This window comes from Peromyscus leucopus, chromosome 1 (assembly GCF_004664715.2).
Source record: "Peromyscus leucopus breed LL Stock chromosome 1, UCI_PerLeu_2.1, whole genome shotgun sequence".
Classification (NCBI taxonomy): domain Eukaryota; kingdom Metazoa; phylum Chordata; class Mammalia; order Rodentia; family Cricetidae; genus Peromyscus; species Peromyscus leucopus.
The window spans coordinates 96125142-96150839 of record NC_051063.1 but is presented as its reverse complement, the minus strand read 5'-3'; the positions used below and the strand labels follow the sequence as shown (position 1 = coordinate 96150839).

General features: G+C 51.4%; 1 protein-coding gene across 2 annotated transcripts in view; it reads right to left on the bottom strand.

The window, feature by feature from the left end:
* Positions 1-618: 618 nt before the first annotated feature.
* Lmo1 (LIM domain only 1) overlaps positions 619-25698 on the bottom strand; it is a 37152-nt gene continuing 12072 nt past the window's right edge. For both annotated transcript variants that reach the window (XM_028894617.2, XM_028894615.2), the window contains 3 exons: positions 5795-6008; positions 2894-3019; positions 619-1024 (listed from right to left, as the gene is read on the bottom strand). In XM_028894617.2, coding sequence (XP_028750450.1) covers positions 919-1024; positions 2894-3019; positions 5795-6008 — 446 coding nt within the window. In that variant the 3' untranslated portion in view covers positions 619-918. The remainder of the gene's footprint in view (positions 1025-2893; positions 3020-5794; positions 6009-25698) is intronic.

Here is a 25698-nt window from a genome sequence, read left to right as displayed (position 1 = left end):
GTCCCTGGCAGACCGCTGGAGAGCAGGGACTGTCTCATCAATGATTGAACCTCGTGCCTGATTCCTTTGGGGTTAACTCCCATAGAGGCATAAGGCTAAGACTTGGCGTAGACGGAGGGTTGCTGAGTGACTGTCTCCAGCCTGCATAAATGAGCTGAAGGGAAACAGAATTGTTCTTAATTGACGAACAAGACTCTAGGCTCCAAGTCAGTCACTGTGAAAGGGACGGGGGTTAGGAGGGTACTGTCACACTATGGGGCTTGGGACTTGGGGCTCTACTGTGAAGCAGGGCAGAACTGGGTTCCCATCGGGTCACTTTGCTAGGGATGCCAGTGAGGCAGGGGTAGGCTAAAAGAAAACAAAGCACCACGCTACCCCTCTTCTTAGGGCTCTGCACAGCACCAGGATGCACGCTTTGTAGGAGGCAGAGGGATACCCCAGTTCTCATCTGTGGCTAGGGCACTCTAAGCTATTCTCTTCCTTCCGATCCCAAGTCAAGCTTGTTTCCCCTGCTTGGCAACAGCATATGCTGGAGTCTGCTTCCCCATGCCCTACCCACCAGAGGCAGAAGGTGAGGAGATGCAGCTCTGTCAGTCATGTGAACAACGCAGAGTCGTGTCCCCGGAAACATTCATAAGTTTAATCCACGCCAGTAATAAAATCGCATTACATTTCTCATAAAATAAATGTTCCCATTTATATACAGACGACAGACTGTACAGGCCAAGCCTGGCCCCAGGAGGGCCCACAGAGACGGGTGGTGTTGGTGGAGAAAAGCCACCTTCCCACTGATGATGAAGTTCTAACTTGTAGGACAGCGGCTGGCCAGCTCGCGCAGGCGGAGTGGCTGGCCAGCCTGCCAGGCAGGTGGTCAGACGGGCAGACGGACAGATGGACCTGGAGGCCAGATGCAGGGCGTTACTGAACCTGGGATTCGAAGGTGCCATTGAGCTGCCCCTCCTCATAGTCCATCTGACACAAGATCATGTTGTTCTTCAGGAAGAATTTGTCTCCCACACAAAATCTAGAAAAATCCAAGCAAGAGAAAAAGAAGCTATAGGTGAAGTCCCAGTAAAAGAGGAGGTCCCAGCCTGGCCCAGGAGGTGGGACATGCAGGGGAGGTGGTGCTGCTGAGCTGGCTCCAGGAACCTTCCAGAAACATAGAAGAAATATCACAGCAAGCCTGGTCAGTTACTCACAGCAGACCCCTGCAGCCTGGGGTGGCGGAACAGACAGTCAAGCCACAGGCCTCCCACCATCAGGTCATTCAGGGAGGTGCAGGGGGAGTTCAGATAACTCATCCCAATCTCAGAGAAGGTGTAAGAGGGACCAGAAGTAGACGGAGAGGAGAGGGATGGAGAATGGGAGATAAGAGGAAGCGGAGAGGGAGATGAAATGGTTGTTTCCATCCCTTTGCTTTCCCAGCTTAGGGCTTGCATCCTCTAAAGAAAGTGTGACCCTGGCTCACAATTTATTCTCCAACCCAAAGGAGATCACACTTGGGTCTCTTCGTCCTCTGGAAGTATTGAGGGATTTCAAGCTTCCCCTCAAAGGTATCTCCTGGTGGCTGAGACTTTAAGCCCCAGGGTCACTGACTCAGTCCCAGCATCGGATCTCAGTCCAGCCACCAGGTGGCGATGGAACTTCACCGAGCCCGGCTAGTAGGCAGTCTGGCCAGAGCACCCAGGCAGCTTAGCCTCGTTCCCTGCACTCAACCTGGTCCCTCTGGACCTCAACCTGGGAACATTTGTATGAATGCCTACCCGACCTGAGGCCTCCTGGGAAGATGTCCTGCTTTTTGGTGGTGGGTTCCAAGTCAGAGGTAAAGGCCTTAAATCCCTCAAGGCTTCCCCCAGGACTGGGATAGTGGGTGGGACTCCCACCCCCACCCCCCAAAAAAATCACAAGAGAGGACTAGAACCAGATTCACAGGAGTGGAGTGAGGAGGCAGTGATATTCCCTGAAGAGATCTCTCACCCCGTGGGCCTGGAAACCCTTTCTCACTAGACAGGACACAAAATCATATGCACACAGATACAGGATAGTACACACATGTTTAAAACATGTGCATAAACAGCCTCATCTCATCACATACATGCAGTATGCACACACTCTTGTGCATGAACAATTACAATCATATACACAACTGCACACCAATCCCAAGCACTAGTATCCGTGTATACACAAACATTTAAAATAAATACACAAGCACATATACACTGGACATGGTGGCCTACTCCAACAATCCCAGCACTCCTAGAACTGGGGGGGTAGAAGCAGGAGAATCAAGAGTTCAGTCATCCATTGCAAGTTGGAGGTTAGCCTGGCCTACATATGAGACCCTTTCTCCAAACAAAAATAATAGAGGTTGGGTTGGAAATGTAGCTCAGTTGGTAGAGTGCTTGCCTAGCATGCTCACAAGTGGGTTCAATCCCCAGAAATTAGTACACCCGGCATGGTAATACATGCCTGTAATTTCAGCACTCAGGAGGTAGAAGCAGGAGTTTAAGGTCAATCATGGCTACAGACAAGTTTGAGGGTGGCTTGGGATACATGAGACCCTAAGGAAACAAACCTCTCCCCTAAATGTATACATACTCAATATACATAGTGTGAAAACACACACATACCCCATCATTAAATTCATACAGAAACTTACCACCCACATATGTACACCAGTACTGGAGTGTACACATCTGAGGGTGTAGATACACACACACACACACACACACACACACACACACACACACACACACACACACGGCATACTCAACTACATACACAAAGGAAGTCACACTTGCATGCATGCCTCTTCAGCACTCCTAGCCCAACAAGCAGGCCTCTGGCTGGGGTCTGGGAAGTGTGTTGGGTTGGCTGATGGTCTGGCACTCACCTCTGATTGCAGAGCTGGCAGGCGAAGCAGTCAAGGTGATACACATTGTCTCGGGCTCGCATCACCATCTCGAAAGCGGGGATCAGCTTGCTGCAGGCAGCACAGTTTCCCGTGGTGCCAAAAAGCCTGCCGGGGGAAGGGCACAGAGGATTCAAGGGCCTGCCAAGGAGCTGCCTCCACCCAGGGGCCTGCCCTTTCCCTAGCTCCTGGGATAGCAGGTGAGCCTAGTCAAGAACTAACTGCCATATCAAGATCCTGCTAGATTAAGCTTCAAAAAACTGGCATCTCACTTCCCAGGGAGGCTATGTAACTTACAGCCTGGTGTTAGCAGACACCATCACCCTACACCCATTTCAGGTTTTCACCAGAATCACTCAAAGCTGACCCCCAAAGCAAAGACTCCAGACCCACACAAGCCTAGATTTCAGAGGCAATCCGCCCATCATGGGCTGTGTACCCTCAGACAGTCACTTGGAACCTTCCAGAGCACCAGTTATCCTGTCAGAATAAAACATATCGTTCACAGGACTATGCACTTAGCAATGCCTAACCTTAACCCTAACTGAACTTGTGGCTCAGGGACATGCTAAGAGCTTACTTTAAAAAAAAAAAAAGAAAGAAAGAAAGAAAAATCACCTCATTTGATCCCAATACAGCCCTCTGAGGTCAACACTTGTGTCATCCCCATTCAAGATAAGAGTGAGTCACAGAGAGATAAACTACTCACTAGGGCCACATGCCTGGCTCCTCTGGGAGAGTGATCTATGCCACTGACTTCTTGCTTTTAAGATTACAGTGCTTTCTGGGGCTGTAGCTCAGTTAGACTGCTTACCTAGCATGCAAGAAGCCCTGGGTTCCATCCCCAGTACTACACGTGGTCATCCATGTCTATAACCCCAGCACTCAGGAGGTAGAGGCAGGAGGAACAGGAATTGAAGGAAATCCATGTCTATCCAGGGAGTTGGAGGCCAGCCTAGCTTACTCGCCTCAAATTGAAGATAAAATTACAGTCTTTTATGAAATCGTTTTCTGCTGTCATCTCACTGTGTCACTCACCTATGTCTCCTTCTCCTTCTTGGAACCTCAGTTTATCTTTTTGTAAAATGAGGCTGTTAGACCAGCACAGCCTGCCTAAAGATGCTTCTCACCCAGAACTGGTCCCCAAAGCAAGTTCCAAGGGAAGCTGGCACAATGGTCTCTTTGAGAGGGCTTCCCTCCTCTCCGCTGCTGGCTGCAGAGCTCTGGGGACAGGAAGTTCACTCCCTTCCCATTCATGGCAGTTCTTGGTTGGGTGCTCTAATGGTCTGAGCAAACCAAGCTCCTCCTTGCTTCCTTTTTGCTGAGCAAGCTCCAAATGGTGCAAGGGGGCCGAGAGGCGGGCGGTGGGGCCCTCTAATCCCCGATTTGTCGATGCAGGCTCAGGCACCTGCAGACCAGCTTGGCTCCATTATTCATTGGCCTGAGCTGCCTGGTGGCTCAGATAAAGGCAGACAAAGGCTGGGCCACACCATCTGCCTGCCAATGGGGGCCTTTTCTGCCACCAGCAGTTATTGTAAAGGGCCAGGCTCTGGGCAGCCCCCCCTCCCTAACTCACTGGCCTACCTGGCTCCACTCCTCACCTCTACCAGAGCTTAGGGAAAAGAGCTTCCAGTGCCTATGATTCCAGGGCCCAGAATGCTGTGGGTGCTTTGGAGTTCCCGACAAGCTCACACTACACCATGGTGCTCCTCCCAGTCCTGACGGCAGGCCGTCAATTGTACAGTCACCTCTCCCTAGCCTGTTAATTCAAGGACCCAGGTAGATGTCCCAGACCTCCAGACTTGAAGCCCCTCCCCTTCCATGCCCTTGGGTGTTGACTTCCCAAGGGTATCCTTAACCCTCCCTCCCAGCCTCAGTTCCTCTCTCCGCCCTAGAAGCACTAAACACCATCACTTAAAAAAAAAAAAAAATTGTTGCTGAAACTAAAGAGAACAATTGAAAGGAACAGTGCAGACAGGTAAATCTCAGGCTCTCAGGGGAAGGTGGGAGTGAATTTCCAGATAACCCTGCCCCCTCCGACTTGTCCCAACTTGAGCACGAGTCCCACCAGCTCTCACCCCATCCTGCTAATTAATGTGATGGGCCTTCCTTCCCCACAAGGCTGCCCAGCCACCATCCAGCAGCTAGTGACAGAGCCAAATGCAGGTGCTGGGTCTCAGCCAAGGCCCCTGCTTCATGGCCTCCTTCCAGCCCTGCTGATGTCATAAATGGCCCAAGGGAGGGTTAATTGGGGAAGGCAGCCCCAGGGGATGGGATCCAGGTTGTGGCAGAGGGACAAAAACTCTGAAGAATGCTAGGTGGGGTGTAGGGGGTCCAAACAGAGAAAAGGTTCAAAGCTAAAGGCTCAGGGCTGGTTCAAACCCAGGTCTTTAAAAGGCATTGGCAGTCCTTGTCCTAGGCCATGGCTCCCTGCCAACCAAGGCAAATGAGAGCCTAATCCCAGCACACCTGGAAAGGCAGACTCTGGGGAGAGGTGGGCAGGAGACTCCAGCGGGGAGAAAGGCCCAGGCAAGTCTGGGCTATTTCATCTGCTCCTCCAGGCCCCTTTGAGGTATCCCTCCTAGATACCCATAGGAGATAGGTAAGGCTGAAGCCAGGCTGGTACCCATGGGAAGTCTACCTTGGTGTCCAATTGCTACGAGTGCCTGCTTGGATAGCGTGGGGCCAAGTCTAAGGAGTTAAAGACATAAGCTTGCTCTAGGGTGGCTCACAGGGCTGACATGAGGCCACGGTGAGTAAGGTGTAGTCACATGGCTGTGCACGCACGTTGCCTGGTTTAGAGCCTGGGGCCAAGTTGCACCAGCCTGGAAAGATGGGGGCTGTGTGTGTGTGTGTGAGCCGGGGCAGGGCAGCAGAGCCCACCTCAGGTAGTCACGCCGGCACAGGATGAGGTTGGCCTTGGTGTAGAGAGTGGAGCCCACCTCGCCCAGGCGGCAGTCGCAGCAGGCACACTTGAGGCAGTCCTCATGCCAGTACTTGTCCAGTGCCTTCAGCAGGTACCTGTCCTTGATCTTGCGGTTGCAGCCCGCACAGCCCTTCTGCTTCCCTTTTGGTTGGACGGAGAGCATTGGCACACCTGTGATGGGAAAACAGACAGATGGGCACGGGACTGACCTGGAGCTCTGCGGCATACCCTTTTCCAGGGAATGGGGGTGGTGGTGGTGGTATGTCTTTTTCTCTACCGCTTCTTCTAAGTAGAGGCTCCCAGGAGCCCTCACTTTCTACTTCCTCCCCAGGCCCCAAGTCTGGCCTTTGGGCAACATACCAGGCCTTTGTCCTGTCTAGACCCCTCCAGAGGTCCAGAGGCTGCTGGCCTTGCTGGGCCCTTCCCTTCCCAGCCACTGTCCCCTGTGTGATCAGAGCTGATCCAGGCAGACTCATGTCCTCCTAACACAGCCAAAGCTGGCCACACTAGATTTAAGAATGTGTTCCACTAAGATTCCCACCGTCACACTTTCTTGAAGTGCAGCCGTCACTGTGCATTGGACCATTTCAACCTCCATCCACAGGCACAGAAGAGCAGTATTGGAAAGAAAGTGGGAGGCTCAGGGTGGCAGCTGAGAGGGTGTGTGGCTGCCCTCAGGAATGCTCTGGCCTTGTCTGAGGAAGGGAGGGAGGGAGGGGAGGGAGGGAGAGGGAGGGGAGGGAGGGAGGGAGGGAGGGAGGGGAAGGAGGGGAGGGAGGGGAGGGAGGGAGGGAGGGAAGGAGGGAGGAGGGGTGCAGGCTCCAGAGCCTCTGAAGCCTGGTTCAATCTCCCAGTTCAGGAATCTCGCTCCACCACCTCCCTGTGCAAGCATCTCACCATGTAAGGAGCAACAAGTACCAGGCAAGACTCAGTGTGCAGTCACTGAGGGCCGAGCCTGCCGGTAGGTGAGCATGAACACTCACACACACCCTTGTTACACAGCATGATGTGCAAGTGTGGACACAGGTGAGCACACAGTCACACCTGCGTGGTCCCTTCCCCAGAACCACAGGGAAGGGCAGCCGAGGAGGAAATGGGGGCACACAGTGTCCAGGTGTGAGCACCAGAGACCTCAGAAACCAAATGTATGATTTCCCAAGGAGGGCTGCTGGAGAACAAGCCTAAGAGAGCAGAGAGTGGGTTAGAGGCAGATATATCCATGACCAAGGCATAGCAAAGCACACCCTTCCAACAGGCCAGCTTCCAACAGGCCCAGGTCTGTTTCCACTGGCCTTATCCTGTCCCAAAGACCTATGTTCTTCCCAGGGGTATCATTCAGTTCCATCCCTGGGCATCTCTGCCATCCACAGCCTGGACTCTGTGCCCACCCACAGGCCCAGCTGCTGAGCCACAGCCTCCTTTTCCCCTTTCCCTGTCAAGAAGGAATATGGCCTCTAACTTCAGGGGAGAACCTGCCACCTAGAGACCTTAGATTCCTAGATGTCAGGTCAGAATGGCCCTCAGTTTTCCAGGCAAACGCTCTCCCCTGCAGACAGGGAAACCGAAGCTCAGGTAGTGAGAGGGACGACTGTAAACCACTGATGGAGATAGCTTCAGAATTTGTTCCTCTCCTGTGCTTTCTCAACCAGGCCACCCCCTCTGACTTCTATTGGAGAGGAGGATCGGCCCTCGGTCAGGGAAGCCCTCTCTTCGGGAAGAGAGCTGAGACCCACGGCAGCACAGGACCAAAAGGACAGGTGAGGGCATGGAGGAGGAGGCCCCGCAGTTGTCCCGGCAGGCAGAGGGTGACCCCCTTTAGCCCACTCTCCTTCAGTCATCGTAGGACCATCTGTTAGCTGGGAAGTTCACCACCCAATTTCCTTAATGCAGCTCTAAAGGTTAATTGGTCTGAATGAGAGATAGTATTCAGGATGATGGCTGTCTCAGGGTCAGCCTGTGTCTCCTCTGACAGAGCCCAGCTCTGCCCATGAAGCAGACCTAGGACAAGTTCCTAAGGCCTGGCCTACAGGGAGGGGACTAGGGGGGGGGGGCTGGGGCTCCAAGGATGGGAAGACTGTCCCTGGGGCCTCTGGAGGGGCACAGTAGTGTTGTTCATATGAATACTAACTCAGATCTTACGGTAGGACCATTAGAGCCTCAACAAGACTACTGCCCTTCTCATTCACCTGGCATGTAGCAGGCTTGGCCCCTCCGGAGCTCTGTACTTGGGTGACTACCAGTAGGTGGGTGAGTAATGAGGAAAGCATCCACCCCACTAAGTTATACTCCTAAATGAAAAGGGACAGTGGAGACCCCAACTCTAAGGTATCCATGCCAGCCCTTCTTCTGCCTGTCAGCTGGCATTCATTCCAAGCCTGGGTTTCAGCATGCCTGGCCACACTTGCAGGCCCAATGGAAGTCACAAGGAATGAAACCACAGGCTGCTCCTACATCCCCTACATCTCCATCCTACCTGTGCCCAAGCTAGAGCTGCCACACCCAGGTCCCCGAAAAAGCCTGTGCAAGGATCCAGGACAGTGCAAACGAACTCTGATCGCTGGGCTCTGCATAACTTACAGAAGTGGAAAGAAGCCTGCTAAAGAATCCCGTGACCCAGACTCTGGATACCAAGTCCAAACGCTAGGAAGGCTGAGGTCTTGGGAGAGGCCTATCCCAGCATGTGCCTGTGGGTGGACCTGGATCCAAAGCTTGTGGCCATGTGGTCCAAAGGAGATGGTCTGGCCCCTGAGCCTTAGTTTCCTCATCTGCCTAGTAAGTTAAATGGAAATAAGCCCTTGCTTCCCATTGGAGTGGTTTTGGCTCTGCAGAGCCAGGCTAGGAGAGGTAAAACACCTCCCCAGGAAGGAAAGGGGCTTTAAGGGGGTGTATCTACAACCTCCTGATCCCCAAATGAGGCCTGGGCTCCCACTCCTGTCTCCCCAGCCCCCTCTAGCCTGCCAGCCAGCCAGCCCCCTGCAGACCCTCCTGCCCCTCCTCTGCTGGCTCTGGGAGCAGAGCCTCGGGCCATGCACTTTCCATTAGGGAGATAGCAGCCCTCTGCTGAAGTCCATTTGGGATCCATTTTAGTGTTATCTAAAAATCAAATCTACATGGTAATCCTTTTAACGTACTCCCGACTTCAGGGGGGAAAAAAAAACAGCTTTGCACTCCTTCAGGAAAGGTTTTAAAGCATTACCCAATAATTACTACTCACGCATGAAAACACCCATCTTTAACAATGGAGGCTGCTTGTGCCCACACACATGCCCAGGCACATGCTCAGGTACACACACTCCGGCCGGGCAAAATAATCAGTTCACTTAGCCCACGTGTCACCCTCGGTCTCAGGGTGTAGCGGGAATGGTGTTTGAAGGGAAACAGGCTGAACTCCAGTCTTTCTCTGTCCCAAGGAGGTAGGCAGCAGGGCCGATGAAGGAGGTGGCCAGGCTGTGGGAGAAGTCTACCAGGTGAAGTTTCTAGGTCCCACTCATCAGCAGTGAGTTACTACCTAACAGGTCTGTGCAAGGCGCCAGGACTGTACAAACTGATTCCTGGGCTCTGCAGAACTCTTACATTTACCCTCAGCTCTGCAATGTGGGGCAAAGTCAGACACCCCCCAGTGATGAGGTGGGACTGACAGAGGCCATCAGTCCTTCCCCACGACCTTTCCCTTCACCCTGGAGAGAGGACCTCTGCACAAGAAGCTGCCTACCAACCAGACCCTACAGCCTTGGCAACTCCGACCTATGCAGCCCCACCCAGGCTGCTCCTCTCCTTCTCCAAATAGCAAAGCCTGTGGGCTCCACTGTGGACAGGTCTGGGTCACAGGAGAGCACCCTCCCCACCCCAGCTACCTTCTGCAAGGCCAGTTTTCCACCCTAGTGTGTCTACTTCACCCCACTGCAGGTCACTGCTGGTCACACCTCAGGTATGCCCCCTACTGGACGGCACTACTACTACCTGGGGATAGAGACTGCAGAGGCCAGCCCAGCATATCCTGCAGCTCCTGGCAGAATCCTGGTATCCTTCTCATTCTAGCCTCACCGGGGACCTTGCTTCATTTCTGCCCCAAGGGTAGTGCTCACCACTGCTCTGGGAGAAATGCCATTGTCCAGGCTATGTTCTCTGTCCCCTAAAGGGCAGAGTCAACCATGGGCCCTAGGCTGTGGGGTAGGAGTGTACACCTTTGGGGAGCTAGAGGCCTGGAGCAGCCCCTCCTTCCTGACCTGCACCTGTGGCATGGAGCCATGAGTTCTCATTGTTTGCAGACTATGGGTCAAGATGAGGGTAGGAATCTGAGGCCATAGCCCAAAGGCTGGAATGGGTAAGGGACAATATACACTCTATTTGGGTGCTATTCCTTTGGGTATTTGTTTCTTTTAAACTTTTTATCATTTTGAGATATATATATATATATGATTCATCTTATGTGTTCTCCTGGCTGTCCTGGAACAGACTCTGTAGACCAGTCTGGCCTCAAACTCACAGAGATCCACCTGCCTCTACCTCCTGAGTGCTGGGGTTAAAGATGTGCACCACTACCACCCATTTAAGATTAATCTTAATTTTCTATCTGTGTGTGAGTGTGTGCATGTGAGTGCCAGTGCCTGTAGAGGCCAGGGGCATTGGATCCCCTGGAGCCAGAGTTCCAGGAAGTTGTGAGCCACTTGACATGGGTACTAGGATGAGAGCAAGCCATGAGGAGCAAGCCAGTAAGCAGGACCCCTCCATGGCCTCTGTACCAGTTCTTGTCTCTGGGTTCCTGCTCTGTTTGAGCTCCTGTCCTGACCTCCTCCTCTGATGAACAGTGATGTGGAAATGTAAGCCAAATAAACCCTTTCCTCTTCAAGTTGCTTTGGTCATGGTGTTTCATCACAGCAATAGTAACCCTAGCTAAGACACTCATTCATTTGAACCTAGAGGAATTCCTAGGCATCTGAAGATATTCGCACTTCTGAGGCAGAAAAGCCAGCTGTTTCTGGAGTATCCCTGATCTGGATTTATTTGATACTTTTTCATTAACCCTGGGCCTTAGTTTTCCTTTATAAAATGGAAACAATACTCTTGCTGGATGTGGTGGTGCACGCCTTTAATCCCAGCACCTGGGAGGCAGAGATGTGTAGATCTCTTTTCTTTTTCTTTTTCTTTCTTTCTTTTCTTTTTTGAGGCCAGCCAGGTCTACACAGTAAGTTCCAGGATAGCCGGGACTGTGAGGACTATGTAGTGAAACCCTGTTTTAAGAACAAAACAAACAAACAAAACAACCAAAAGAAAGATAGAAAAGAAAAGAATACTCATCTCAGAGCCCCCGTGAATTATAAAGGAGTCTTTAGGACTAGCTGAGCCTGAATGTCAAGCTGGATGAGTGTCACTGACTCAGCACACTGGGAAATTCAGTCACAGCCCCACCGCTGGGTCCTACAACAGAGACAGGTACTTCCTTTGCAGAGCAGAAATCAAATGTGAACTTGCCCCTGTGGTTAGAGTCACATGGGCCCCGGCCAGATTTCAGTGTCATCCAGAGGCCAGTCCAGTAGTCAGTATGAGCATGTCAAGGAGGAAGCTGGCCCCATTTCTTTGCCCAAAAGGCAGCTCCAGTGGCCAGCTGAGTAGGAAAGGCTGACTGTAGGAAGGCCCCTCAAGATTCTGAGCAGTGTTCTGGGGGCCCAGGCATGAATAACCTTGGTATCTCTCAGAATCCTTTAATGGACCTCTGTGTTAGTTCCATAGTAGGTCAGAGAAGGAGACATAGTTGTAGGCCCTGCCCAGAGCCTCATAGCACAGTATGGATGCCTGGTACCTCCCAGGGCTCCCCTTTCTCACCAGGAGCACCCCTGCTCATGGGATAAGCAGGGACCCTGGGTTGGGAAGTCTGACCTAACACCCTAAGGGTTTTACTGACTGCTAAGTTAAGGGCTGCCATTCTAACTGGAAAAGTGAGGGGTAAGAAAGGTTCCCACTTGTCCATAAAGAGGAGAGAGAGCTGGGTTTTGAACCTTGGCAGTCCGTCCCTAGGGCCCAAGTCCCTGATCCAAGGCAGGGCTGTATGACGAGGTGCTAAGGAGACTCACTCAGGAGACCTCATGACAATCGGAGGACACTGGAAAGTACGGAGATGCACTCGGTCATAGGACACATGGGCAGAGCACACAAATATTCCTCCACCAGCACGGAATCCCACAGGCCCACGAGGGCCACACAAGAAGGAGCTGTGTCTGTTTTCTTCTCCCCACATTAGCTTGGAACTGACACCCACCAGGTGTTCAGTAACGCACGTGAAAACACATTCGTGCGTGCCAGTGTGCACACGCCTGGCTGGGTCTACACACATGTTGGTATGCTGATGTAAACAGACACTGAGGCACAGGTGCACACAGACATGGGCTGTCACAGCCGTCACTCTTAAAACAAACGCTGATTTGAACAAAACCTGACACCTTAGAGACAGAAGGAAGCGGAAGTCGCCTGAATCCTCGTCGAGCATGAGCGCCTCCCGAGGTCAGCCCTGCCATCCTCTCTCCCTTCCGCTGCTGACAGGGGCCTTGGAGGCTTCATAGATCAGGGGTCTTGCCATGCGCCGGGGCCCATCCCAGATGTGGGGTTGCAGAGAAGTACCCCAGCGGAGCCCATCACTGCCCCCCCCCCAGGCGTCAAACCCCTTGAATAAGGAAATTTGAAAGTGTCATCTAATTTTGCCGCATCTCTCTCAATCTCGTCCTCTCAGAAGTAACTCTATTCTGCACGGGCCTGTGCAGCTTGTGAGAAGGCTTCCATTTCACACCGGTTTTATCTCCACAATTTCTCGTCTCACTGCACTCCGATCCCGGGCCCTGGCACGTGGCGGGCGAGGCCTGAATGAACAGCATTTCCTACTCATTTGGAATCAAAAGCCAAGGAGAACAACTGTTGGAACCCAGGGCCACGGTCACCTAGTCCACACTCATTACTGACCTCTCTGCGAGTCCACTGGCAGCCTGGTGTTTACTAGGTCAGGTAAGGGAGGGAAAGGAAGGCTGGAGGTGGGGCTGGACTGATGAAGGGGTGGTCAGCTCAGAGGAGGGACTGGCACCCTTGCCTCTGAAGTCAGGGAAGGTGGGTAGGAGTAGACATCTGAAGACACACGGACGGCCTCAGCTGGAACTCTGGCTCTGTCATTTTCCAGTTTTGCCCCCAGTTACTCATTTACTAAATGAGGGTAGATTGTGCTAAATGATTATTGTGAAGATTAATTTAGATCATAGCCCTGAAGTACTTAGCACAAAGTTTGGCACAAGAGCTAAGACAATCAGCTAAGGGAATGCATGTCTATGCTGTGATCCAGCAACTCTATTTCTAGGTTCTGGCGAAGAGGAGGGCGGTAGGGGTGAGAACTTGGGGGGCTCCTATCCAGGGCGACAGGAGTGGCAGGGGAGGCGCAACACATGGCTGGGGGCTTGTGTGGATGATGGGTGGGGGCCCTGGAGGGTTCGGGGGGGGGGCTGGCACAGGGCAAGACACTGAAATGTAGTCCTATAACACGCGCCTTCTCTACGTTGCCAAGTTTCTTCGGGCAGTCTACAAGAGAAAGGACCGCCTGGTAGCGACCCTAGCACCTGCTGCTGGTGTCACCCCACACAGATGGCTGGCAACTCTCCACATCACCCCTTCATGAGAGCTGCAGTTTATTCATTGTGAGCCATTCGCCCCAAGGGAAACCTGGGAGTGACCAAGGATGCCACGAAGACTGGCTACTGTCAGGATGCACCCATGCCCAGCCTCCTCTACCCTGGGACCATGGGTGGCATCACACTGTCTTTTTCCTGAACAATGGGGAAAAGTGAACTTTTCTTGGATCCCATGTGAATGCTGCTAAGGGAGAAAGCTCTGGAGCATGCGGCAGGGACAGCTAAGAGGACAGGCGGGCTGCTTAGGGGCCGAGCGCTGGCTCGGGTTCAGCTGGGTGGAGAGTGATTTCCAGCAGAGTAGTAAGAAGCAGGAGGCACTTCTGCGGTGGGCTTTGGGGGCGGCCAACTGCCCTTAGCATCTTGGATCTAAACCCTGAAACCACTGTGACCTTGGTATGTCTAGAGATGGAAAGGGCTGAGGCCAGGGTTGGGGGAGAAAGCTGGACCCTGCACAGCCCGGAGAAAACAGCCTTGTAGACTAGTCTTCATCCACCTGGGGTACCTCTGACAGAACAGTGGTGGATTGTAAAGCAACAGATTAATTTTCCCCGTCTAGGGCCTGGGAGGGTTGAGACCTAGGCACTGGCTCATCCACTGTCTGATGAGGGTCTGCCTCCTGGCTCATGGACAGTTGTCTTCCCAGTGTACTTCACACAGCAGAAGGGATGAGGGAGCTCTCTAGGGTCCCATGCATGAGGACACCAATCCCATTCATGAGGTTCTGCCCTCAAGGGCCCCAACTCCTAATAGTACTAGTGGGGAGCTTGGGGTTAAATTCAGAGAGTCAGAGGAGACACATTTCCAGGAGCCAGCTGAGAACTTGTAGAAGGACCAGAAGGAGGAAACACCCAAGACTTGGGCAGCTTCATGGGCTGACTTCCCATAGTCTTCCTAGGTCTTCTGTAGGTCCTTAACCAGGCCCTGGACATACAGGAAGCTGTGCATGCTCATTGGAGTTCACTAACTGGAATGAGACTTAAGTTAATGGCACAGATATCCAATGTGACATCTCCCTCTCTGTGTCAGGAATGGGCGTCATCTTCTTCTTCCTTCTTCCTTCTCCTTCTTCTTCTTGTTTGTTTCCCTGCAAGCTCAGACATAGACTAAAAGCTACAGATCTAAGCCAGGAGCTCTGGTTGCCAAGCCAAACCTGACCTCTGTGGCCTTTTCTACCTCCTCTTCATAGTACTCATCACCCCCACCCCGTCCCTCTGTTCCTAGAGGTACTCAACATCAAACACCACACACACACACACACACACACACACACACACACACACACACACGTCCTGCTCCCTATCATAGCTGCTTCTTTCCATTTCCAGATTTCCAGAGCCAACTTTTATCTTTTTGAGTCAGGGACTCATGTGTCTCTCAGGGGGGCCTGGAACTCACTATGTAGCCAAGGATGACCTTGAACTTCTGATTCTTCTGCCTCTACCTCCTGAGTGATGGAATTACAGACATGTACCACCCTACCCAGTTTATGCAGTGCTGGGCATCAAACCCAGGGCTTTATACATGCTCATCAAACACTCTACCAACTGTGCTCAGCCCCCCCTCCACTCCCATCTTTTACCATACTTTGGGCATAGGTCCCACAAACCAAGTGCTCTACAACCCATTCTTCACTTAGCAGTTGGAGAAGCCTTTCCAAATAAACCAGGCTGGCCACTGCCCAGCTTGGAACTTTCCACAGCTTCCAGGACACTGAGCACAGTGCCACACCTGCTCTGCCCGGAGCCTAGAGTAGCTTCATGTGGTCTGGCCCCCTGCCTCCCCCTGCCAGGCTGAGCTCCACCACACTCCAGCTCTCCCTCCTGCTTCAGGCTCTCTGCACATGCAGATTCTTCCCCGGATTCTCCGGTGGTTCCTGCCTTTCCACCCTGGACCTTAAATATCACCAGAAAGGACTTTTTCACACACACACCCCCCACCCCCCCCCCCCCCGTTTCCTTATTTAAACCACCCATTCCCTGCCTGTCATTTCCTTTCGAGTTTTCAATAGCAACTGGCCATTGCTTTTGTTTTCCTTTGGAGAATTTACTGGGAACATGACTGGCTTCTCTCCCGTGAACAGAAGCCCCGCGGAAGGTGCAATTCTAGAGGCCCTGTCCTAGCCCACCGCTGTTCTCCTAGCACTGAACCTGAGAGCAGTCCTAAGCATCGCTTCAATAAATGAATGAAGAGACCTAATGGCAGCTATCCAGATATTACTGGCAAGCGTCTCTGGCTGGAGTGAGTAGATTCATACAGGCAGGTCCCCAGGGAGGGGGGCCTTGATGGCATACGACTGCCCCCCGCCACACAGCCCAAGATATTTGTGGCTCCGTGGCTCTATTGCAAAGAAGAGACAGGGCCTAGTCCTGTCTGCCACAGGCAACTTTCCCCCTCCTGTATCAATTCATGTAGATTTGTGTTTTTAATGGGTGCCAGGGATCAAGCTTGGGTCTTCATGCTCATACAGCAAGCTCATACTGAGCTCTCTTGAAGTGAATTTTTGAGAGGTAAATTCTAGGGTTCTACTCCATGATTCCTTTACACACAAACACTGTGACCTCCTCAGGGGGTGGTAGGCAGCACTGTAACGTTCAGGGGTTGGTGGGCGGCCAACATTTCAGTCCTTTCCTCCTGAGCTCTGTCCTGGACCCCATAGCCCCTCACACAGACCTGGCTGGCCTCCCTTGCTCTTGTCTGAAGGTCCTCTGGGTGTATTAATATGACCACTTTCCCCTTATAGCCTAGGCTGAGCCTTTAGCAGCCAATCAATGGGAAGAAATGCACCCCACCCCACCTCTCGACCCTGGAATGTCCTGTAGAGAATACCAGGCCCAAGCCTGTTTTTCTATCTGGAGTCTTCCATTCCCATCCCAGGATGCAGAAACCAGCCCCCCATGTTCCTTAGAGATGTGCTGCCCTGGAGCCACACATCTGTGGGGGACCAGGGAGGATGTGTCTGCAAGCTGTGTTCCCCAGACGGTGACTCAGCTGCATCCTGGGCACCTGCAAAGCCAGCATCACCCATCTAATGAAGCGGGGCTCCCAAGAGGCCTACAATCTTCACAGAGGAGGAGGAGGAGGAGGACCTAGACTCTCAGACGAGTCTCAATTTCACAGCATCAGGGATGCGCGCACCAACGCGCTGAACCAGAAAACGAGAGTCTGGCAGGAGCCGCAGACACACCAGGAGCATCGGGGGAGCAGAGATTAGGGCCCTTCAAAATCAATTTTGAATTCAAAGTTTTAAATGTGTTCTCCAGGCACAAAGAGGGGATCCTCCAGCCTGGCTCAGCCTACCCAGCTGCTGGGCTCTGTTTCTTTCCTGAAGCAACAGAGCACAGCACCTGCGAGCTACTGGGAGAGGGACAGCGGAGGGGGACCGCACCTTGTCACCAGGACCAAAAGGACAGGGAACTTCTGGGTACTGGCTGAAGGAGCACAGAGCTGGGGCTTCCTGCTGACACCCTGGGGGGGCTACTACAGCTCTTCCCTGCAGGACTGGGAGGGGCCCAACCATCTGGGAAGCAGTTTGGACGTGGACTTTGAGATAGGATAGCTATGGATTCCAGACCAGCCATGGGCTCTAGGGAGAAGAACCTTGTTCAAAACAAACTTTCCTTCCAGCAAAATGGGGGAAGATGACCTGGAGTACTGCCCCATGGAAGCAGGGGGCCTGGAGCATAGCCTGGGGGAAGCAGGGGGCCCCTATGTGGCAGTCAGCAGAACAGACTGCTGCTAATAGAGCTACCAGCTGTGCGACATGGTAGCTGTAGCTGGGAGCTGCCTGTTGGTCAAGCTGCCTGTCATCTGCCAGGCCATTCCTGGGGGACCGTGAAGTCACAGCAATACAGGGGGCACCAGAAACCTGGGGAGAACAGACTACTCCAGCCAAACCCTGGAGAAGGCTTCCGAGTTTCCAAGAGGAAGGCCTTGGGGGCCTAGATCATTAGTGTGTGCTCCAGGTAACCCCGCTTGGTCCTGTGCTCCTACCTGGGCCCCTCTTAGCCTATAGGCTACCCACAGCTGATGTCTTCTCAGGCTCTGGGGTAGGGAAGCTACCCTCTAACAAGCTTCTGATCCCAGTATCCCTGCAAACAGCCTCCCCACTTCTCCAAAACCTCAGGCCTCTTTACACCATGCTGGTCCTACGACAGAAACCCCAATGACCATGAAGCACTCAGCAGGGGACAAACAGCCACAGGAGCATCAGGGTCTTGTGCATGCTTCACGGGGACCTCCTTATTTAAAAAGGAACACTGGGAACAGAGGCTGGGGTTTCCAGACCATATAGGGGAGAGAAGGCAGGGACCCCCTAGCTTGGGAGTGGGCTGCTGGCTTTGCAAGGAGATTGCAGGGAAGGCCTGGGTAATGCTCCTTTTAGTTACAGCATAAACTGTGGCGATAAAGCGTACCTGGGGAATGTTTAGAGAAAGCACTAATGATTTCTTCCCCAGTGGTTAATAAATTCACTTCTAGATCAATTTGTTCGCGATAGAGCCCGGCGAGCGGAACCCGCGCGGCGGGTACAGCCGAGTGTGTCTTTTTCAGTATAAATGATTTATTACGATGATTAGCGGCACATAAACAATTTAAAATACAACGCTAATTAGTTTGGGGAAGAAAGGAGGGGAAAAGCCACCCTGTCTCTCTCCCCATTATGTTCTACTTCTCTAAGTATGTACTTTTTAATTAAATCCAAATGTCACAATAAATTTAAAGTGTTTTATTACTGCTCGGGCTAACTGAGGCAGTCAGGCAAGCCCCCTCACCTCAGGCATCAGCAGGCAGGGTGTGTGTGGGGGGGTTGAGGATCAGGGGTAACAGAGGGGGATGCTCACATCTCTTCTCCAGGGACTCCTGCAAACCCCTCCAGGTTTCTGGCAGCCCCGGACTGGCAAACACTGGACTCTCCCAGGTGCCTCCAACCTTCCCAGTCAGTGTGAGCAGAATCTCTTCCTTCAAGCTTGTTCTGAGCAGCCTAGAAGCCAGTCACTTCTCCATGATGGTCCCATACTGTCTTCTGCCCGCTTCAACCGCGCCCGAGTGCTTTACCTAATGTCGTCTGTGGGGGACACTTCCTGTGTGCCCCTTCCAGGGTGGTGCTCTGCTTTGGGTACTTCAGCTTCTGGGATGGGGAAATGCAGCACAGAGAGGTGCAGCAATTTCTCCACAGCCTCACAGCTAAAAATAAGGACTTGGGCAGTCTTTGTTCCCTCTCTAGCATGTTCTGCCTTGGAGCCTACACCTGACTGTATCTGAGCGCTCATCTCCTGTGCTCAGGAGTAAGCAGAGGCTTCAGGGAGCCTTCCACCAAGATGCATTTGAGGCAGGGATCAGCCAGAGTTTAAGGATTCTGATATGTCTACGTTCAAGTTCTGGTTCTGCCATGGGCTAACAAAGCAGATTGGTTCTTTAGCCTCTCTGAGAGCTTCAGCTTTTGCATCAGCAAAACAGAAGCAGCCATACCCAATTTACAGGGCAAAAGAATATAAACAGTGAAAGCAAGAAGACCATCCTGTAATTCTTCATATACCACACAAGTAGTGATGACTTTTCAAAGCCCTTGAGGTAAGCTGAAAGAGCGCTGGCCCTATTTCACAGATCAGAACACTGAGGCTAGAAAGGTTACAGTGGATACCAGAACCCAAGCAGGGATCAGATGGCAGGTAACCTCACTTCCACAACTCAGACAGCTAGGGAACTTCGTCCATAAATATTCCCAAGCACTGTTCATTTAAGAACAAGTATCTGAGGCTGCAGAGGTGGATTAGTGGTTAAAGCACTGATCACCAGGACCCACATAAAAGCCAGACACAGTGGAGCATGAATCTGTAATCTCTGTCCTCCCACAGGAAGCTGGGAGGTGGAGACAGCAGGATCCCCAGAAGTTTACAGTCCATCTAGCCTGGTGTGACCACAAGAGGCCTTGTCTCAAATAAGGCGAAACCAAGGACCAATAACTCAGGTAGTCCTCTGACCTCCACACATGTGCCATGGCATGCACACATCCCCTCACAAACACTGACAACAAACATCTCTAAGTACAGAGTTTCCATATGACCCAGCAATTCCACTCCTAAGTATATGTCCAAGAGAAATGGAAACATTGGTCTGAACAACATGTACAAAAGCCAAAGAAGTAGAAATAATCCAAATGTCTATCATTTATCACTTGATAAATGAATAAAAAAATATATTTACAGCTGGGCGGTGGTGGCGCACGCTTAATCCAGCATCGGAGCAGAGCCAGGGATTCTGTGAGTTCGAGCAGCTGGCTACAAGTGAGCCAGGAAAGCACAAAGCTACGCAGAGAAACTGTCTCGAAAAACCAAAAAAAAAAAAAAAATATATATAATATATATATATGTATATTTACATACAGTAGAATATTATTGGATCATGAAAAGGAATGATAAACTAATTGTACTAGTTTATCTTCCCAGGACTCTGTTGAGTGCCAAATCTTAACCACCAGACCACCAGGGACGGGCTTGCTATTGAAGCTTCTATGTCCTTCAAGGATCATGCCGTCTGCAAAGAGGGCATGCCTGTGAGGGAGGTTCCTTTCAGAATCTTGAATCTGTTCTATATGGGGTGGTGTGACTGTGCATAATGGTATGTGAAGAGTGGCATACTCTGTATGGGCCATCAGAAGTATATAATATGCGCACAATGACTAGGGTGTAGTAGAGACTGGAGAGAGATGGTACCCTTTCCTGGGGCCTGTGAGCCTCGCCTTGGGCAGGGTGTGAAGGTTCAGATCCCAGGCACATGGCCAGGAGGGTAGGAGGCAAGACTGTCCTTGGAGGGGTTAGTCTAAGAGGATCAAAATGACAGAGCATTTTAGCCAACAAGAGGAGTCAGGCGTACATTGTGGCAGGAAATGGCCACCTGCCCCAGAATCTGGGCTGAGGAATGTGTCAACAGCTCATCTCCACAAAGGCAGGCCAGTTTCCATGCCTCTCACTTATGGAAATGGCCTCAGAAAGGGGTCAGCACAGCTCTGGGATGTCTGAGAAGGATGTCTGGGCTTTCATATCAACCACTATGTGTCCATTTTCTAAGCACGAGGCTGGCTCCTGTGGGTCTCTATAGACTCGTCATGGGGTGCTGGCTCAGGAAACTGCACCTTTGGAAAGCTACTCTATACTTCTCCAGGGAGCCTAGGACTGAGGAGATGTCTAGAAGAAGAGGTGGCCGGTGGTATGGCGGGTACTCATGTCTTTCCAAAGCCACCAACAGTGCCCCAGGGAACACAGTGCCACAGATGACAAAACACATGAAAACACCGTCTCTCATCTGGGATCCATTCAGGGAACGATCAACATGCGCTAGGTCCTAATTTGTTTTTGTTTTGTTTTGTTTTGTTTTGTTTTTTGAGACAGGGTTTCTCTGTAGCTTTTGGAGCCTATCCTAGAACTCCCTCTGTAGACCAGGCTATCCTCAAATTCATAGAAATCCACCTTCCTCTGCCTCCCGAGTGCTGCGATTAAAGGCGTGTGCCACCACCACCCATCTCTAGGTCTTAATTTATATGTAAGGAAACCAGAGATCAGAGAAGTTAAGTGGTCTGTCCAGGGTCACCCTGTAGTGGGTAACAGAACAATTCCCTGAGATCTCACAAACGGGGTGGCAGAGCAGGAGTGGGATATAAGCTGTGGTTGCCACCTCCCACCTCCTAAGCCAGCAAGTCACCTCTTCAATAGTCAGACCTACATGGGGCTGTTACTTCTTTTAGAGGATTCTACAGACTTCAAATCTGCAGTGTCTGGGGACAGGACCTTGGGGGTTCTTCCCCTTGTGGGTAGACATTAACTGCCTCCTTCATAACCAAAGCAGACTCCTCTCCACTGTCTCCTCCACAGGCCCACTACAAGCTAGGAAGGAAACTAAAGGAAGGTACAAAGGACATGTAAGCTGGAGGAGTGGCCAGTGATCGTCTGCGAGGCTGAAAGAGGACCCCTTCCTCCCACTCTATGCCCCATTCTCTGCTTTTAGTTTTATCCTTTCCAGGCCATTCTCTACAGAGAGGTCCAAACGATCTGATAAAGTGTCTGGAGTCTGCCTAGAGCCCCCAGAGCACTCCCATTGACCTGAAGGTGACTCTTCACTCCTAACCAAGGCACAGCTCACAATGGTGTGGTTCTGTCAGTGATTGCCAGTGTGATCATCCCAACGACGCTGCGAGCTCCAGTTACAGATCTCTCTGGCCACCCCCTCATTCTCTCTCTGGGACAGTGAGTCCTTATGATCCATGTTGCCCTTCCACTCTGGACCTCCTTCACCTATTAACTCACTACCCATCCAAATGAAGTAACTAAACCCCTGCTATTAGGACCTGGTTCTTGACCCCTGCGTTTTGATAACTAAACCAAGGCGGTTTTAATTAGAAAGTAATTCTTAATAAGCTTCATTAGCTCAATTGGATTTCTTGATCAATTTTCTGTTCAATAGTATGAAGCCACACCCCCTATTTTAATTGTATTGGTATTATTTTCATCAAGATCAATTTTTTTTTAATTTTTCAGTGACTTCTTAATCTATGACTTGTTTTTAGCTCGTATCAAATCTTATAAATTAGAGTGTTTGTCACCATTGTGACTTCTTTTGTGACAACGATTTCTCACAGAAAAATATTTCCTGAGCCAACTTCTGCAGATCTAAATTTCGTCAAGAAGATTCAATTCTTCTGTCAATTTTTAGTCAATAACATATTTTACCAGGTGCAGCCTTAACCGTTGCCAGCTTTACTTTGTGTTAATTATTTCAACCGATTTTAATTTTTTTCTGGGTTCTTTTTTTTTTACTTTGCATTTTCAATAATACTAATGAGATATTATTCTTGTGGGTAAGACAGCTTTGCCATGAATTTGATCGAGTCCGCCTGAGATCAAAGAGCAGCATGAAGACATCCTTGGGGCGAATGGGCAGGTGAAAACGCCACACTCTGCACTTGGGCGGCTGCCAGGTTGCAACCAGGTGCCCCAGGGAGCCCTGCCCCCTGCCCGATGCTCCCCAGGGTCCTGGCCCCTGCCAAGAAGAGGCCTCACAGATGGTAAATGGCTTCTGGGTAGGGGAGGCGGGTGTGCAGCTGCCTAGAAGAGGCAGCCTCCCATCAACAAGCAAAGAGCCCAACTGTCCAGGTTGCTTTTGCAGCCGGCCACCTTGCCAGTGTGAGTGGGGACAGGACCTGCCCAAGGACATACTACTAGGCAATGGGCCAGGAATGGGGATGCTGGAGTTCCGGCTCTCAGCTCTGTGCTGCCTAGGCACCCATGGGAGTGCGCTAGTCTGCAGGAGTCCTGTTCCCTCGCAGAGAACTGTAAAGCCATCTCTGCCTAGGCTGCCTTTCAGGTCTGTCCTCACCTCTCCTAGCAAAGCCACTAGGGATGGGAGCCCTACCAGCTCCCAGCTCCAGGTAGGCTGGCTCAAAGAGGGACCACCTTCACCTCCTCCAAGGTGCTGAGGGAGAGGGCAGACTCTGGGCAACTGAGTCCTAACAGACAACTGCTCTGTAGGCCCCTAACTGGTCTTAGCACATTTGCCACCTATCAAAGAGCAAAACAACAAAACAAAACAGAAACCCCAAAGTCCAGAAACCTCCAGATCCAGACAGAAAGTCTATGTGTGCATGAGTAGGTAGAGGTGTACACGTGTGTGTGTGTGTGTGTGTGTGTGTGTGTGTGTGTGTGTATGTGAGAGAGAGAGAGAGAGAGAGAGAGAGAGAGAGAGAGAGAGAGAGAGAGAGAGAGAGAGAGCCATCCGTTTATAACACTAGAGTCAGTCATTTCACCAATTTCCCCATGCTCCTGACAGGCAGGGGCCTCATTCCAGCCCTGCCACTCACCCACTTTCTGGGATACTCCAGATGAGTGTGTTTCCTGCTCCTGGAGTGACCTATTCCTCTACAAAATGGAGCAGTGGAAGGAGGAGGATCAGGAGATCAATGCCAGCCTGGGCTATATGAGGCCCTGGCTTGGTTGGTTGGCTGGTTGGTTGATTTTAAGACTGTGGCTTCCTGATAGAAGGTGAACTTCGTAGGACTGGGGACAGTGCATGTAGCCTACTGGACACCTGGGCCCTAAGGTGCAGCTGTAGAAGAAGCTGACTGTGACTCCCTTCTTAGTCTCTACTGATGGTTTTCAGGAAGCAAGCTGCCATAGCGCAGAGGCTGCTGTGCGCTGCTGAGGCCCGTAACAATGGAATCGATGGTAGTAGGCAGCCAGAGAGGCCTCCAGTCCAATCCACCTGTGAACTGAATCTTTACAGGCAGATAAGAGAGCTGAAAAGTGGTCATTGCCCCAGGTAGATGGCTGACAGACATCTTTCTTTCCCATCTCCGAGAGGCTCTGAGGATCCAGTCAAACCACCCCAGCTGCCTGTCCCACGGAAATGCAATGACAGCTGTGTATTGTGTCAAGGTGCTAAGTTCCAAGCTCTTCATTTCCCAGTGGCAACTAATCTACCACTGTTCAGGCCTGAAGACACATCCTACCCTGTGGTCTGGAGCTACAAGCTTCTTTCTGGAGGACAGGCCTAGCTATTGAGTGCCAGGAAGTGGGACTTGAACCTAGTCTATCTGGCTAAAACCTGTGTGAGATGCACTTGTTTTCCAAGATAAAACAGTGAATCAGAGAGTGCAAGCATTCTCTGGCACTCACAGGCAGCCCTACCCATCTGACACTATGCATGGTGGTTTATTTCTAGATCCAAGAAGGAAGGGGAGTGGGGTTGGGGCAGGGTGCTGGCTGTAGGTCCTGAGCATCCAGGCTAGCGTTGCCTGACTTCTCTAGAAAGCATGGCTCTCCCCCCTTTTTTCAGTGGAGTCACAGAGAGCCAACCAGCAAGGCTGAATTATTAAAACTCCTTTCTGGGGTACCATGTGGATTTCTCTCCACAGAGACCGAGAGCAGAGGGGTGGCTGCTCCCGCCACACAATATTAAAATGTCACGAGTTTAAGGCCTGCGTCGGTTGAGTCATAAGTTATCAGCACCCAGTGAGGGCCGACAGAAAGCCTCCCTTAAATTATTAAGCAGAGAGCGTCAGACTGTAATATTTTGCTAAACCAAAGTACAGACACAGACAAAGATGTCATTTCAATATTTGAAACCAGCAAGTTTAATTTAAAATAAGAGCAAACCAATAAGCTCAGAACATCGTGGCGCATGAGAGGAAAATTATACTGTGAGGGTGGTGGTGGGGGGAGAAAGTGGAAGGACTTAAGAAATTTATAAAAGTAATCTCCAAGTAGAAATTAGAAATCAAGGCCTAGAAACAGAATAACACAAAAGAAATATTACTGTCCACTTTCTAAATCAATATAACACCGCTCCACGCCGGAATTACCATGGTAACTCAAGTAAAAAGAATCAAGCAATTCTTATTATTTCAAAATAAAATCACAGCCTGAAGCCTGGGTTTTATTACAACCACTGATAGATCGCTGGCTTGTATTTATCTGAAATATTGCTTTTCAATCAGCTGGTTTATGAATGTACACAGGCCTCTCACCAGCCCACTTACTGCCCTGTTTTGAGGCCAGGGGCCAACTGATGACTTCGGTGTGTCCTGCATCTGCATACGTGCACCAGGTAAAGCTAACTATGGAGTTTCGCCCCCTTCCAGACAGTCCTGTGATGTTGTAAGATGGAGAGTGGAGGGAGGCAGGAAGAAGCAGGGGAGATGGGCTCATAATGCTCCTACCCCCAAGCTTGTCCTTGGAGGGGTGGGCTCAGGGCTCCAGAGAGCATGCAAACATACATGCACACATGCGCGCGCGCGCGCACACACACACACACACACACACACGCACACGGGCACACGGGCACACGGCACATACACGGAACCCACCTAGAGAGTTCCTTCCCACTCCAGGTCATCTCAAATGGGCTCTACCAGGAGTTCTCCTCAGCCCCAAGGGTGGCAGATGGGAAAGGGAGCCAGCAAGCCAGAGAATGAGCTCAGGGATCCACCATCAGATCTCCTGGTTTCACAGCCCAGCCCAGGCATTAGCAGGCTGTGGAGTCTGGGACCAATCCACCCGGTTCTTTGTACTATGCTTTCTCATCTGAGAAATGAGGGTAAGAAGAGTGGCTTCTTCCTAAGGTTGATATAGGCACTGAATGAGATCAGGAAGGATGTTGGGGATGGATGGTAGGCTGGTTCCAAAATTGCCTGATCTCCATACCTCTTGGTA